The sequence below is a fragment of the Pelecanus crispus genome, chromosome 2 (genome assembly GCF_030463565.1).
Source record: "Pelecanus crispus isolate bPelCri1 chromosome 2, bPelCri1.pri, whole genome shotgun sequence".
Taxonomy (NCBI): Eukaryota; Metazoa; Chordata; class Aves; order Pelecaniformes; family Pelecanidae; genus Pelecanus; species Pelecanus crispus.
Window position 1 is genome coordinate 60,655,327 of NC_134644.1, and position 14,717 is coordinate 60,670,043.

General features: G+C 42.8%; 2 protein-coding genes across 4 annotated transcripts in view; one reads left to right on the top strand and one right to left on the bottom strand.

Moving 5' to 3' along the window:
- The first annotated feature begins 7,047 nt into the window (after positions 1-7,047).
- On the top strand, positions 7,048-10,271 carry SEC61G (SEC61 translocon subunit gamma). 3 transcript variants are annotated; one of them, XM_075705617.1, is made up of 4 exons: positions 7,048-7,091; positions 7,843-7,986; positions 9,214-9,316; positions 10,160-10,271. In XM_075705617.1, the coding sequence occupies exons 2-4, from the start codon at positions 7,893-7,895 to the stop codon at positions 10,167-10,169; spliced, it is 207 nt and encodes a 68-aa protein (XP_075561732.1). In that variant the 5' UTR covers positions 7,048-7,091; positions 7,843-7,892; the 3' UTR covers positions 10,170-10,271. The 3 variants fall into 3 exon arrangements, with proteins under 3 accessions (XP_075561732.1, XP_075561734.1, XP_075561733.1); XM_075705619.1 differs by having other exon boundaries at positions 7,049-7,091; positions 7,850-7,986; XM_075705618.1 differs by lacking the exon at positions 7,048-7,091 and adding an exon at positions 7,436-7,566.
- Positions 10,272-11,027: 756 nt separating this feature from the next.
- The window catches only part of TPK1 (thiamin pyrophosphokinase 1), a 311,952-nt gene continuing 308,262 nt past the window's right edge, over positions 11,028-14,717 (bottom strand). The window contains exon 10 of the mRNA XM_075705017.1: positions 11,028-11,176. Coding sequence (XP_075561132.1) covers positions 11,028-11,176 — 149 coding nt within the window. The remainder of the gene's footprint in view (positions 11,177-14,717) is intronic.

Genomic DNA, 14,717 nt, shown 5'->3' on the forward strand with positions numbered 1-14,717 from the left:
AGGAAAGGGGGGGGGGGGGGGGGGGGGGGCATTTAAAAAATATCTTCAAAAGAGTAGGAAAAAGGTACATTAAAAAAATAAACTTTGCAATTCTAGTTTCCTGAACTTCAAGAACCGTCCCCGTAAAACCTTCCAAAGCTGATTTTCAGTGCTGACATACCCAAACTCCTCTGGATTCTTTTATGCCCAAGTTATTATATATTTAGACCCTGTTTCCAAGGCGCCCTTTGTGAAAGCACATGCTGCTAGTGTGCCTGAAGCACATAGCTCCTGCACAAATCAGTGACATCTCTGCTTTGGCACAGGCACTTGGCAAAATTCAGGAGACCTCAACAGCATTATGAAAAGTGAACCCATAAAAGCTTAATCTGAGCCAAAGGCAAATGTCCTACTTAATCTGAAAGCAGGAACAAAGACAGGCAGCCAACCAACTTTATACACATCAGCAGGAAAAAAGATGTTAAAAAACCCTAGGGGCAAGTAAGTTATTGCTCTTTTCAGTGGTAAGAAGGTGTTTTTTCTGTCTGTCCACCTCTATCTTTTCAGCTGCTCACTCCGCCCTACCCATCAGATGGTTCTCACTCTCATAAAGTGGTGGCTCTCAACTGCTTTCATATTTTTATGGTTTTACAACAGGCAAAAGCTGAAGAAACACCTTTTACCTCTAGAGAAAGAGATGGCATTCTGGCCCACGCTCCTAGCCAGCTGGGATTTTGGACATCATCGGAGATGACATGTAAAGAAATAGTTTTTAGACCAAAAAGCCTATCATGATAGCAGGACTGGGGTCCAGCTCAGCTGATCCCATTACCAGGATGGAACATTCATCCTGAGCAGTTACTCCTGAGCCTCAAACCGAGTAGAAGGTGTACTGAACCACCACAGAAAGAAAATACAGTTTTAATTTACTACATGTATAAAATACCAAAAAGGGGAATGCTTCAGAAACTGAAATAAGTGCAGGTTTGCCAAAACAAAGTAAAACAAGATCTCATCCTAAAAGTGGGACTTTTAATTAATGTTTTGACACTATAGCCACGCACAACTAACTGCTTGTTCATGGTGACTGAACACATTGGTTGCTCTGTCACCTTGGCCTGAAGCAGACAGTGGCTATGTTCAATATACTTGAAAAGCTGCTTTGCTTGCACTTTTTGTTGCTACTTCTATATCCATTATATGATTGAGTCTCATGTATAATACATGCAACCACTGCATATTTTTGAAAGCCATTTTTTAATGTCTGAAGACACACAAAGCATCTGAAAAATGTTTCTGCTGACATAAAATACTCTTCTGCTACAAAAAGAAAGCTATCACTTCTTTTGAATCAAACTTTGTCCTCAGGAAAAAAAAGAATCATCTTATGGTTAAGAATATTTCCAATTTTGTTGGTGTTTTTTTTTTTTTTTTAAATCTGAGGTGGTAATTAGTATTTACTGACATAGTAGTGTTGTTGTTATAAGGAATTAAGTAATTTGTTTCTTATCATACACAAAAATGTTCAGGTGGAAACTGCAAAGGTAGAAACAAGGCCTATAACATCAGTCGCCATTTACCAGAGCAAGACTTAGAGGAAGCATTTTCTGGCCCACTGTTTATCAAAGTTACTTTTCTTATTACTTTATTTTTGTTGGATGACCCCAGAAATGACCGGAGAATGAAATTAACTGGCACAAAAACCAAACCGTGAACTTAAAAAGTGACACACCTCAAAGAAAAAATTGAGAAGTGGCTAAAAATAAGAGAAATCACAGCCATCAGTGGCAGCGGTGCTAAAACAAAACAATATTACAAGCACTGAATCAGAGAAACTAGTAAGTATTTGATTTTTCTTTACCTCCCAGACTTCAACAGCTGATGGAGGTACACCTATTACCCTGTTAACTTCCCTATATTGCTTTTGCTATCTAGAAACCTTATCTTCAGACCTTTTTAGTCTGAGGTATCATATAGCGATGCCATTTTAGTACACTGCCCTTGTCTCTCTCGTATTGTGTCTGTCATTATACAGACGCAAATCTTCCAAGTGCTCTCACTCTTCAGGCCTTTCAAATTAAATTGAACATGGACTTTGTTTAAAAGGTCATCTTTAAAATTATACACAATAAATCTAACACTGGTAAAAATCTATTTTAATAGCACTCCTCCCTCATCCCCACATTTCATCTCCATTGAATATTAAGCAGCACAAATCAAATGATGGGGCTTGTTGACTGCTTCAGACTAGTGACATTCCCTTTCATAACCATGGCATTAAAGCCTGATCTAGTGGCATTTCTATAATTAATGAGGCTAACCCAAAGACACGGAGCACAAACACTTCATCATTTCCTTCTGAACCCCGAATCTGAGCTATCATTTCCTTCCTAACATTAATTCCTCATTTATATTCTTCCCCTGCATCTGTACAGCTACTGAGGAAGGAAATAATCTTTCTTCCCATCGTAAATCATGCAGATGTGCTTATCAAGTCCAAACAGAGACTCAGGATCGCTTAGGAGAATGAAAAGCTAAAAATAATTTTTAAATGTCAGAAGCACATAGATATTCCAAAGGTTTCTCAAGATATAAATTAATCAAACATATTTACGATAATGTAAAATTAAGAAATAGAAGGTCCCATATATCTTAGTAATTTCTAAAGACTGAATTTTATAGTCATTGAGTCATCCAACAACACCGACTGTCAAGTGATGGATCATTAGCACGACTTCAGTCAATGGGGCTACTGTGCTGCTGCCTTTGAAAATCTGCGGAGGCACCTACCCGCAGCACTGTTCAACAGCCCGCGCTGTCCAAGGAGGTCCCCTAACACCTTTCCCACACCATCCGCTTGCTGTCTCCCCTCACTCTTCCTTCTCTACACTCTTCCCTTTTTTGGGCTGTAAATCTCATGCTGCTGTGTGGTCTTTGTTCTCTGCTATGTCTGTTTTCTGTCCCAGAGCTTAGTGGCGTGTCTTCCTTCAGTATCCACAAGTCCACAAGCTGCGACCTTCCCAGTTTTCTTAGCCTTTCTTTTTTTTTTGCCTTTGCTGCCTCACAGGATAACCATTTCCCCCTCAAATTCGTGAACGCAAGTCAGATTTATGTCCCCAAAGGCTACTCTGCTCCAACAACCCATCCCTCCCAAAAACTCCCCTGGGGAAGTGACCGGTCTTTTGCCTCGCCTCCTTCCAGTTCAAATGCTGCCTCATGCCGTGCCACAAGGAAGGCATTTGGAGACCCTAGGTACAGCGCTGGCTGTGCCTCCTGCCTACTCCCTCACCCCTCTGGCCCTTCCTACCGGGGAGCAGCTCAGTTCCTGCTGCCCATTGTGGGATGGGTTGGGATGGGAAGGAGATAGCTCAGCAAGACCCCATATCCCAAATGTATCACTTTTTGTGCAGCCACAGGGGACCTGCCGGGATCACTACACCAACGTATTTTCTTCTAGGACATGGGCAGTACTCCTTAAAACAAGAAAACAGACTGCCAGGTCTCTCCCCTCTGGCATGCAGAGAGAAGAGCACTTCCCCTAGTATTGAATGGCTGCTAAGGCCAGGCAGCACCAGCCTCACAGAAGCTTGAGCAGGAGCAGGCACTTTGCTCTTCCCGTTTTCCTGGGGATGGAGCGGAGGCAGGGTAGGGCAAGCAGGGTTACCTCCCGCAGGGAAGCGTGGAGGCCCGTTCGGACAGAGCTACTACTCCATCCTCCCCACGCCACCGGGGATTGCACGTGTGCCATCTCGGCACGCAGAAGGCTGACCTTCCTCTCATTCTGAAGATCATGTCTTTTCCCCTCTCCAGCTGATCCCACACTACGTTTGCTGCCACTGCTGGCAGCTCTCTGGCTCCCAGTCACCCTGCCATGCTCTGTGGGATCTACCATGGGGCAGGCCGGCAGCGTGGAATGGGAGAGGCTGAAGCGGAGATTTATCTTGCTCCCCCTTCTAAGCATGGGCATAAGCATCCAGATCCAGGGGGATGGATGTTATACAATAGTCTAATGTGCCCATAGTTAATGTGCAGATATTTATCTGTCATGTCTTCCAAAGGACAAGAAACAAACTACAAATCAAAATGTCTTAAAAAGCAAAATAAAACTATCATCAAGAGAATTCTCTCATCCTTGGAGCGTACAATAGGATGGAAAAAAAAACCAATAAAAAAGGACATCGCTCCAGTTTATGCAAAATGAATATCCAGAAGCAAATCAGCATTAGCACACTACAATATAGGATAACAACTATCTTTTTTTGTTGAGAGAATGATTATTTACTGCTTAGATATTCATAAATGCAGACTTGTAAAACTGTCATGAAAATTTACATGTGCAGGCACACCACTTTCTTCCCGAACCTCACAAGGACCATAAAGAAGTAGAAACAGAACGCCCTAGCAATAGTCTAGTTTTCAATGAAAAAAATACATGACTGGGAAATGTAAACCTTTTCATATCTTCTGTAAATGCAGCTGACTCTTTGTAAATACATACAGAAAAGTAGCATAGTTGCCCTAAAGACCCAGTCTAAGTAACAATATATTAGTTCAAGGACAATTAAAAAAGTAAGTGTTGGAAAAGAGTTTGAGGAAGAACAGCAGATGTTCTTCATGCACAAAACAGGACTCTGCCTCTCCCCCAAGCTGCTGAAGTCCCAACTTGCAGCCTGGAAGGGAAAGAAGAGAGCTCGTTGTGGGAGTACAAGGGGACAGCTGAGACAGATGACAACAGCTTTTACCCTATCACAGAGAACCCATGGTAATGAACCCATGACCAAGTGATGCTGTTAAGCCAGGCAGAATGCGCTATCATTCTCCAGAACATTCCTCCCCAGGAATAACAACCTAAAATAGAGAATTTGGGGGGAACAAAGCTTTATTTCAGCGAATACTTTTTAAAATCAAAACCTAATCCCATCAGAATTCTATGTCATGAATTGTTTCATACATGTGTGTCTTCTTGCTTCAGGTTAATATTTTTTTTTTTTCCCCCCAATCATTGCCATTTGGTTACAGGAACCTAGTGCTGTGGAAACCATTCCTCTGCAGCAATGGTTCACAGCAAAGCTCATCATGCAGCACAGCTGGAAATGTGAGCTATCTCTGTTGGCAGTCTCTAGCATTTTATCTGTGACACTGAAGGGAAAAAACAAACCAACCAAACCAAAATGCCAAAGGCAGCCTCCACATGCCAACTTCTCATGCACAGCACCAGCAGCCTGCTCTGCCCCACCAGGCTCGCGCTATGGCTACCAGGCCCTCAGCTGTTTTCCTTACAGATCCTCCTCTCCCCGAGCGGTGAGACTGCTTATCCTTGCAGATTGCAAACTGGCCTCAAAACCAAGAGACAAACAATATGCATATCTGTTGCAGGAGGCCTAACTGGCTCTGTGATCCTTCCGTGCTGGTGTGCCAAGGGAAAAGGTCCAGCAGAATCTGGCCACCAAAATTACATCTCCATCTGACGCATAGTGCTAGATGAGGCCTGAAAGAAAAATCCAATGCACGGCCAGGCCTTTGGAGAAAACTTGTAGGGGAGCCCAAGGCAATAACCCTCCAAAGCCAAAGAGAAAGCTCATGTTTGAAGACGACCAGTAATACTGAGCGACCTGTCCTGTGGGCAAAGACAAGGAAGGTGGCTGTCAAAAAATCCACGGAATATCCAACAACACGCTGCTGTGATGTGATGGTACTTTATCTGTCATGAAGGCTGTCAGCAAAAAGTTAAGCCCAGGAAGTATTTTGTGCACACTTAAATCCAATAGTGCGCTGAGATCAGCAAATGTTTGCCTAATCTGGCTGCAGAAGCCTCATAGCCTGACTGATGAATAACTAATAGGCTGTGAGTACTCAATACACGCTCAAAGCGGCAGCCAACTAGGAATAGAGTTCTAGACCAAAATTAGTAATATCAAAAGCAAAATAAGGATAAAAATCACTAAATGTCATCTTTGTTCTTCCCTTACCTGTTACACAACCTAATTTTCCTTTCAAAAACAGCAAGAAAGGCCTCACTTCAGGCAGCGACAGCCTCTTTTACCCCCTCATGCAAAGAAATGTTCCACATTACGCCTGTGGCGCTGAAATGCAAAAAGCTTTCCCATTTTTAAGCGCTGTGCTCCACGCTCCTCTATACAAAAAAGCCACAGGAGTCGATGTTTTCAAAGGTGGCGGACTCCTGTAGCTCGCAGTGGCTTCGGCGCTCCTACAAATCAATAGATGTCTGGCTCACGGGCAATCACAGTCTGAACAAGTTTTTCATGTTGCGGGTTTTTTTTCTCCCCCTCCCTTCATCGAAGAGCATTTGTTACCGGCATACTGCTACCTTCTTCCCTTTATTTCAAAAGTTTTTTATTTCAGAAGTGTTCAAGAAACGGGTAGACGTGGCACTTCGGGACATGGTTTAGTCTAGTCTACCCTTGATTGGTTTAGAGTGGACTTGGTAGCGTAGGTTAATGGTTGGACTGGATGATCTTAAAGGACTTTTCCAACCTAAACGATTCTATGATTCCCGCTACAAGGCTTTTGGATCCTGTGGCTGCAACCTCACAGCAAAGCCATTCCACAGCCACGCGTGGGCAGGCGCGCCGCCTGCGCAAACGACGGGCGGGCCCACCCGCACCGCTGCCCCCGCTCCGGGGCCGGCGGCCGCAGCCCCCGCCGGGCCGCACCGCACCGGCGGCCTGGCCTCGCCCCGCCCCGGGGCGCTGAGGCCTCCGCCCGGGGGCTGCCTGGGCGCCCCGCCGGCGGGAGAGGCGGGAGGAGAGGCCCGGGCTGGGGCCGGGCCGGGGCCGGCGGGGCCCCTCTGCCCACGCAGCAGGCGAGGCCGCGCCGCTCCCCGCGCCAGGCCCCGGCGGGCCCTGAGGCCGCCCCGCTGGCGAGGCGGCGGCGGGGGGCGGGCAGCGAGGAAGGACCCCGGGAACCGGAAAGAAAAAAAAAAAAAAACCCAACAAAGAAAGATAACCGGACCCTCAAAATCCTCCTCTTCCTTCTTAAAGCGAGCCCGCCCCGCCCCCCGGCCGCAAGGGGCGGGGCCGCGCGCGCGCGGCGCCGTGACGTCAGCGCCCTCCGCCGCTGTGCGACGTGGCCTTCGCCTGACAGCGCAAGCGGTAAGGGCGGCGCGGGGCCGCCCGGGCTCTGCCGGCGCTGCCTGAGGAGACGGGGCTGGGGGCTGCGGAGCGGGGAAGGGAGCCCCGGGCCCGGCCTCCCGCGGGGGGGTGGGGCTGGGGGTGCGAGGGCCGGGGCTGCCCTTGGAGCCAGGCCGCCGGCCCGTGCTGCGCGTCCTGGGGGGGGCGGCGGCCCGGCCTCGGCCGCAGTGAGAAGGGGGGGGGGGGGCTCGGGGGTGCTGCAGCGGGGAGACACGGGAGGGTCTGATGTGAGGGACCCTCGTGCCAGAGGGCCTGTACCGGGTAATGGCCGCGGGTCCCTCTAGCCTGGTGTCCTGCTTGTTCCGAGAATGAAGTTGGGCCGCGGTGTTGCCGTCAGCGCTCGCCAGCCCTCCACCAGCTTTGGGCTTGGGCATTTCTTAAGACGGGTGTCGTTTGCCTCAAGTTTTCAGTAGTTTTCTCGGAAACGTAACAGGACGTAAGCTGAAAGCAAGCTGTGATGGAGCTGTTGTTTTCCTCTTCTGTGCTGAAAGGCATAATTTTTCGTATTTATATATTGACATGCATTTTTGACATATTTTGACACATATATATCTTTTGTGTTTATATATTGACACAGTGTTTTTATTTTCTGCAGAGTGGAAATATCTTTTAAAGTCCAGTTAGGTTGGAATATGACATCTGAAGTTATCTTAAGCCTTCACAAATTTTGTAGTGCTCCTTCTACCTCACTAATTAAAACATTATCTTTCAGTATATAGGTGGCACCACCAATACTAAATCTGTTCATCTTTGAAAGTAATCATGGATCAGGTAATGCAATTTGTGGAACCCAGCCGTCAGTTTGTAAAAGACTCCATACGACTTGTTAAAAGATGCACCAAGCCTGACAGGAAAGGTAAAGCACACAATAAAACAGAAACAATCCTTATTTCATCTTATATTTTACTGTGTATCTTCCCATATGTGACTTCATTTATTTGTCATGAATGTTTCTCAGCTTCCAATACGAGATTTAAACTTGAGCAGTTGTCCACTTGTTAATGGGTTTATGGTTCTGGACATAATGAACATGAATGTGACCTTTTCTGGTATGTACCCAGTCAGGTGTGTGAGAGTGGTACTAAAACTCACCTTACGAAATAGGCTGAGTAGCTGAAATTAGCTGTTTTGACACAGGCAAATAATAATTTTCATGTATTAGGTAAACTGATCTGAGAAGAACTTGTGTGCACTTTGAAAAGACAAATGCAGTAGTCAGGTTTGTCTGATTGTAGTCAACTCGGGGGAAATTCTGGAGGAAACTGCTTGTTACATGACCTTGGAGAAACACTTCATTTTAGGAGATTTGAAAGGAGCTAGGATTGATTTTTGCAGTGCCCATTCAGTACTTCACAGTTGTCAGTGACTGCCTCATTGGGACAAGGAGAACTTCGTTGCTGGAAGTATAGAAGAGAAGATTTTTGGACTTTCTCAAAGGCATTAGAGAGAAGCTATAACTATAACCAGAATGTACCTGGTTGTCCTTAACGGTAGTAGTTACAATGCTTTATTCACATGCTCAGGATGAAGTTTACTGACGTCTTTTGAGGTCAGTAAGGAACTTCATCCATTGTCAGATTGGCAGGATTGTGAGGGGCTGTTCACCTTCTTAGTCCACTTCATGGTTCCTGTCTTAAAATAATTGAGAATATCACTTAAGTACTCTATTTTTGCGGGGACTTAAGATGCCATCTTCCTGTGACAAACATAAATGCAGCTTTTCCATTTTTGATGCTGTATTGAGAATTATTTTCAGGGCTTGTAAGAGGTACAAAGGAAAGATAATGGAATAAATGTTCCATTAATTGTTATGGAATGTGGGTATTTCTGATTCTGCTTACTATTTAAAATCATTGAGATCGGCCATGCTTTGTGGAAAGCAGCATCTTCTTTCTTAAAATCTCATCCGTCTTCTAAAAAAGTGGATTTGTTTCTCAATGTCAATGCGGTTTGCTTTTGAACTGCTTCCTGTGTTAACATTACCATTTTCTAAAGAGTGATCTCTCCATTGGTCACTGTAGTGCACATCTCCTTTATGCTACACACGAGGTTTCCTAGCTTAAATTTTTTTTTGTCTTTGCAGAGTTCCAGAAGATTGCCATGGCAACAGCAATAGGCTTTGCAATAATGGGATTTATTGGTTTCTTTGTCAAATTGATCCATATCCCAATCAACAATATCATTGTGTAAGTAAATGTGAACCTTCAATTTCACTAAATTTTACATTCACTTTTACCTGTTCAATTTTAAATAGAGGATGTTAGCAAGCCCTGCATGATCCACATTGCTTTAGTATCTGTACATTTCACATGTTAGTGTAATATGACAGGTATGACTTGATTCAAAGGACTTGATCAGGAAATAGATTGTTAATTTAGCATGCTGCAAAATAGTTGATCCATAGTTCTTAATTTTTTTTTCCAAATATTTGGATTTCCAGTTCCTTAGTGTGTGTTTATCCATAGAACAGATACCTTATTTGAATCTTACATACTGTTACTGTTCCCAGTTTATAATTTGGGTATCCAAAGTAAATGCATGGATGGTAGCGTAGAGAAAACTGAGTGATTGTGCTGGAAGATGACACGGCACAGAATAAACTTGGTCTTGTTCTTTTTTACTGAGTGCTAGATACGTTTGAAACTTTGTTTTATGTGTAACTGCATTCTGTAAAATACCTTTTGGAATGAACATTGCAGCATGAAAAACTTGGCCCTTAAGTTGGCTGGCAGCAATGGTACTGATGTATTAACGCTACCACTTAAAACTCCTTAGATTTTCCAGAGCTGTAATCCCTTTTCTAGCACTGGAACAGGTTAAATACTGTTCTGTGACCACGACATGTGGCTGGCTTATACCTGTAAGAGTGGTCCTCTAGGCAACGAGAAATCTTTGAAAATAGGAGATAAGCTGTAACAGTAGTAATGTTTGTCCTAAGAAGGCAATGGTGGGAGGATAAATTAGACTTCAGATAGGATCACTTGATCATACTTGATTAGTTGAAACTGATTACTTTGTTCTCTCAACAGAGGCGGCTGAATATTCATCATGAAGAACAAGACACTGTGACACTTGCTGCAAAGATTTCACAGCTTTGTAACTTGTTTGCTATTAAACAAGCTCAGTTTGGGTTTTCAGACATTCTTGTCATCTTATTCCTCTTTTAAAGTGTATGTGATTGTACCTGTCTATGTTACAGGCTTTTTTTTTTTTTTTTAGTAGTAGTAGTAGCAGAGTGGTTGTTTTGTTTTGTTACTTCTTTCAACTGTAATAGAATCATTCAGGTAGGAAGAAACCTTGGGAGGCCTCTAGTCCGACCTCCTGCTCAAAGCTGGGCCAGCGTTGCATTCTGATGAGGTTGCTTAGGGCTTTGTCCAGTCGGGTATAAAAACCTCCGAGGATGACAACTGTACAGCCTCTCTTTAGAAGCTGTTCCAATGCTTAATTTACTGCTTAGTAGGCGGCAAGAAAACAGCATTACTGGATCCTCTCAAGTGGTGATTTAAAGGTCTATCAGCTGACATTCTTGGCACTCATTTCTGGAATCGCCCTCATTACCCCTACTTCCTTTCTGCATTTGGAAGTCTGGTTAAGTCAGTATTGGACTAAAATACTTCATAAGGATAGTCTGAACTAACCAGATAAGCAGTAGCAGTTTCTTTACATTCACTTCTGTTTGTGATTGTATTGGGTGGCAGCTCATGTGTCTTCTGATTAAGTAGTGTGAGGTACTGAAATGAAGTACTCAATTATTGCTACTAATCTTGATTTGATCTCAAGTGACTTTTTATTTCAGACTTGTTTTCCATTCAGTACATAAAATCAGTGCCTGCTTACAGCTTTTGGAACGGCTTTACTGCCTTAATTCAGTGAAATTTTGCAGTAATTTGAGCTGAGTCAGATCAGAAAAGGCAGCTGAGGCTCATCGGATCTTTTGATAGCCATTGTCCACAGCAAAGGCTTGTCTGTCTCAATGGTCACAATCCTGGAGTTGTCATAGGTATTGGAAGTACTGACGAGCGTTCCAAACTTCAGCACCTGGTTAGCTACAAAAAAATAAGTAAAAGATTTAGTGGTATTCTTGAAACAAATGCATTGACGTGCATTTATTGTAGTGAAGATTGCTGCTCCCGCAAAGGAGGAGTAAAACAGCTGAGTAAATCTAACCCAGATAAACAACATTTAAAATAGCTATGTTAAATATTAATTAAAAGGCTTGTATGAGACTGTATCCAATGACCTGTAGAGGGAATAAATTAATACTTAATCCCCAAATTAGCATTTTGAGTTTACAGCAGATTATTACAAAAGCAAGATTGTTGAATGATCCCCAGAGTTTCACATTTGGAAATTTGTATTTCATTAGCATCAGCTCAAGTACCAGTGCTGGACTTTAAAGTAAAATGAGGCAGAGGCTCTTACTGTAGTTCCAAACATGGGATTAACTTTAGCTCAGCAGCAAGCCTATAATCTCTTCAAATGGGAACAGTTCTAGAGCAAAGGTCTGCAGCTGAAAGTGGTATTATTTAACAACTTTTGCTTTGAAGTAAGTGACTTGCATCTTTTCTTCTATGGCATGCCTGGTGAGGTAGGTGTCCATGTGCATTAGAAACCAAGTAGCATTGGCCTAACTATTAGCTTATGTCAATTTTAGGAGAGTTTAACACAACTAACAGTGCAGTTGTCATGATAATTTTTAAATATCTGTGAAGTTTGAAACAACTGTTCTTTATTGTTTTAGCTGACATGTTTTAAGGGTTACACAGACTTCCTACAAACTGAGACCAAAGATAAAAGCTGTCCCCAAAACAAAAAAAAACCCCACAGTTTAACTTTTATCTCCCATTTCCTCCCTTTTGGAGATGGCATTGCATGCATTTTGCAAACATAGGAACTTCCCCAAAGGCACTCGTACTAGTCCTTGCTCATATACAGGTTCAGAATAAGAACTCTAAGACTGTCCTTTGTTTTAGTTAGACTCTCCTTTTTACAGACTAAACCTTTGTTTTAGTTTGTAGAACAAGCCAAATGGCAGCTCCTACTCACTGGCACCACTGAGGGTTACATTACTATGAAGGATACAAGGAGAGCTGCGGCTAGGGAGAATTGCTCAGGCAGATCAGCAAGTCTGCGTGGTCTGTCAGAATCGCCAAATCGTGCCTTAATACTGAGGGAGGAATCCTCTGGATTTGCTACCAAGGGGCAGACTGCAAATGGAGATCCCTGTGATCAAAAGGTGTGCAAAACAATATACCATGCTCTATTTTGTGATTTGCATAGGAGACAAATATGCCAATTGTGGATGTGAACAGTAAACTTGGTTGTAGTAATGTATTATTACAATGCATGTTACACTGTCTACCCATTGCTGGAAGCTGCATAGGAGGAATTGATCTTGCCAGGCTGCACGGCTTGAAAATGAGAGACAGTCTGGCAAAAGGCAGGACATACAGTGTGGTTCAGTGTCTCTTCTGCCAAATCTGTGCTGGCTGCTACTTGTTCCTTTTCCCACTCTGAAACAAACTGAAGAGAAGGTTTCAGCTGTTAGCCGTATTTGGTTGGAATGAGAGAATAACACCTGAGTTTCACTACTGCTTTAAACTGAAGAGTCCTGCCATTTGAAACTCTCAGGAATTTGAAGCGTAACCGCAATGCAGTGCTGAAGTTCAGCAAAGGGGGTGGTGGTGGTGTGTGAAGTACTGTACTAGATCAATTACATACCTGAAATAAAGGTGCTAGATTCTATCAGGATGATTTTGGACACACAACAGTGCTAGGCAGGCTCCTAGACAAATGCCAGAATGAATGAGTTTTGGTGTTTGACTTTGGAAGAGACAGCAGAGGCTGACAGGGTTATGCCTTGCCAGAAGCTGATGCATGGGACGGAGTTGCCAGAGAACCCAGATTTCACCCTTTGCAAGCAAACAAGTCATTTAATGAAGATGAGGTAACACACAGGCAGAGTTCCCTGTGTAAAAATACTCCCAAAATACTGTGTTAAGTGTTATGATCAAGTTAGGAATGTTTCCGCTCAGTTTTAAGTAGGAAAGAACCTTAAATAGTTTAAAATATTTGTTGACCCACAAATTATCCATTTTTGCTGTACATTGGAGCTTTAAAGAGGGGAGGAAGAACTTTGTGGATCAACTCTTCTCCTGTATAAACCCACTCATTTAGTATCATTGCTTCTTGCTCAAGACTGTGAGAATAATTCTTAATGTTTCAGCTTTACATATGAAATAAAGGCTCTGTAGAAAGCAAGAATTAAGAACAACATGGCAGCTTAATGAAACAAAATCTAAAGCAGTATTTCTTCAGCATAAAATTAAGTGAAAATCTTGCCCTTTTTTTTTTTTAAATAAAGAGTTCTTGCCCACTAGGTGGAGCCTTTTATCTTTCTCTGCCAGATTTTCTTCTCTGCAAGAATGGATCACAGTTTGAAATGCTGAAGTGAAAAAATGCAGAAACTATAAAACAGTACTGCTGATTCACATAGCTCAAATGGACCAATTCCAAGTACTTGGTTTCACAACCAGCCAACATTTCAACTAACATAATTAAAAATGTATGCTTTCCATTCAATAAATGAACAGTAATTAACGTGAAAAACTAGGTTTAAGCCAGTAAAGGAAATAAGAGTATGTACCTACCTACCGCTTCTAGGAAAACTTCCTGCTGTGTCATGCATTATGATGTGAAGTTTACAAGGTCAAAGAAGTGGGAAGTTTTATCAGTTCATACCTGATCCATTCCCTTTTTTTTTTTTTTTCTTAAATGGCTTCCAGTCTTATTTGTGAAGTCCTAGCAAGGGCTTATGCCTTGGGAAAAAACCTATTACAATCCTCCCCCCCACTTCTTGCTATTGAGATTCTTTTTCTGAAGTGCCTTCCAAAGAAAACAACCTTTTTATTTTCTAGTATTTAGTATTTATAGTTTTGATGGGTACCAAAAATGATTTTAATAAAGGATTTCACGTTGTGATTTTTTAAAAAAAATTAAATCTCAAACCCCCTGAGATTTTTAGAATTCTTTAAGTAAAAGAAATTTTATTTTGGATCACTGAAATTTTTGTTTTAGACTACTATTAGTCTTTTGTTTTTCTTGAGAACCTTCAAGAACTGATTTGGATAAAACCAGAAGTGATTCATCGAAAACAATACCCCTCCCCCTTCCAGCAGCGTTAGACACTTTTTCTCCTGAAGCTGTGCTTAGTGCTTTGGTTCCAGTTGAACTGTGTGTACTGATAATAGACTGTTGATGAGAAAAATACCCAGCTCCTCCAATGTAGCTATACCACTGTTCATTACTCTCCATCTAAAAGTCAGCATGTCTCGGTGGCACTGAGCCTCGGTGGCCAGGACTCCAAGGAAAGCAGTGGGGTCATGAGTGGTTACATGAGAAGATAACTAAGCAGTAGTTCTGTGGTGTGGTTTTGAAGTCTGACAACTCTGGACTTCAGAACTAAAAGCAAATGTTATTCTTGCCTTTTGGAAAAAAAAACCAAACCAAACCAAAAACCAAATAACAAAATCTATTATGAGACAGGTTTTTCTGGTGCGCCCTATGTTCTTACCAGTAATGAAAGAT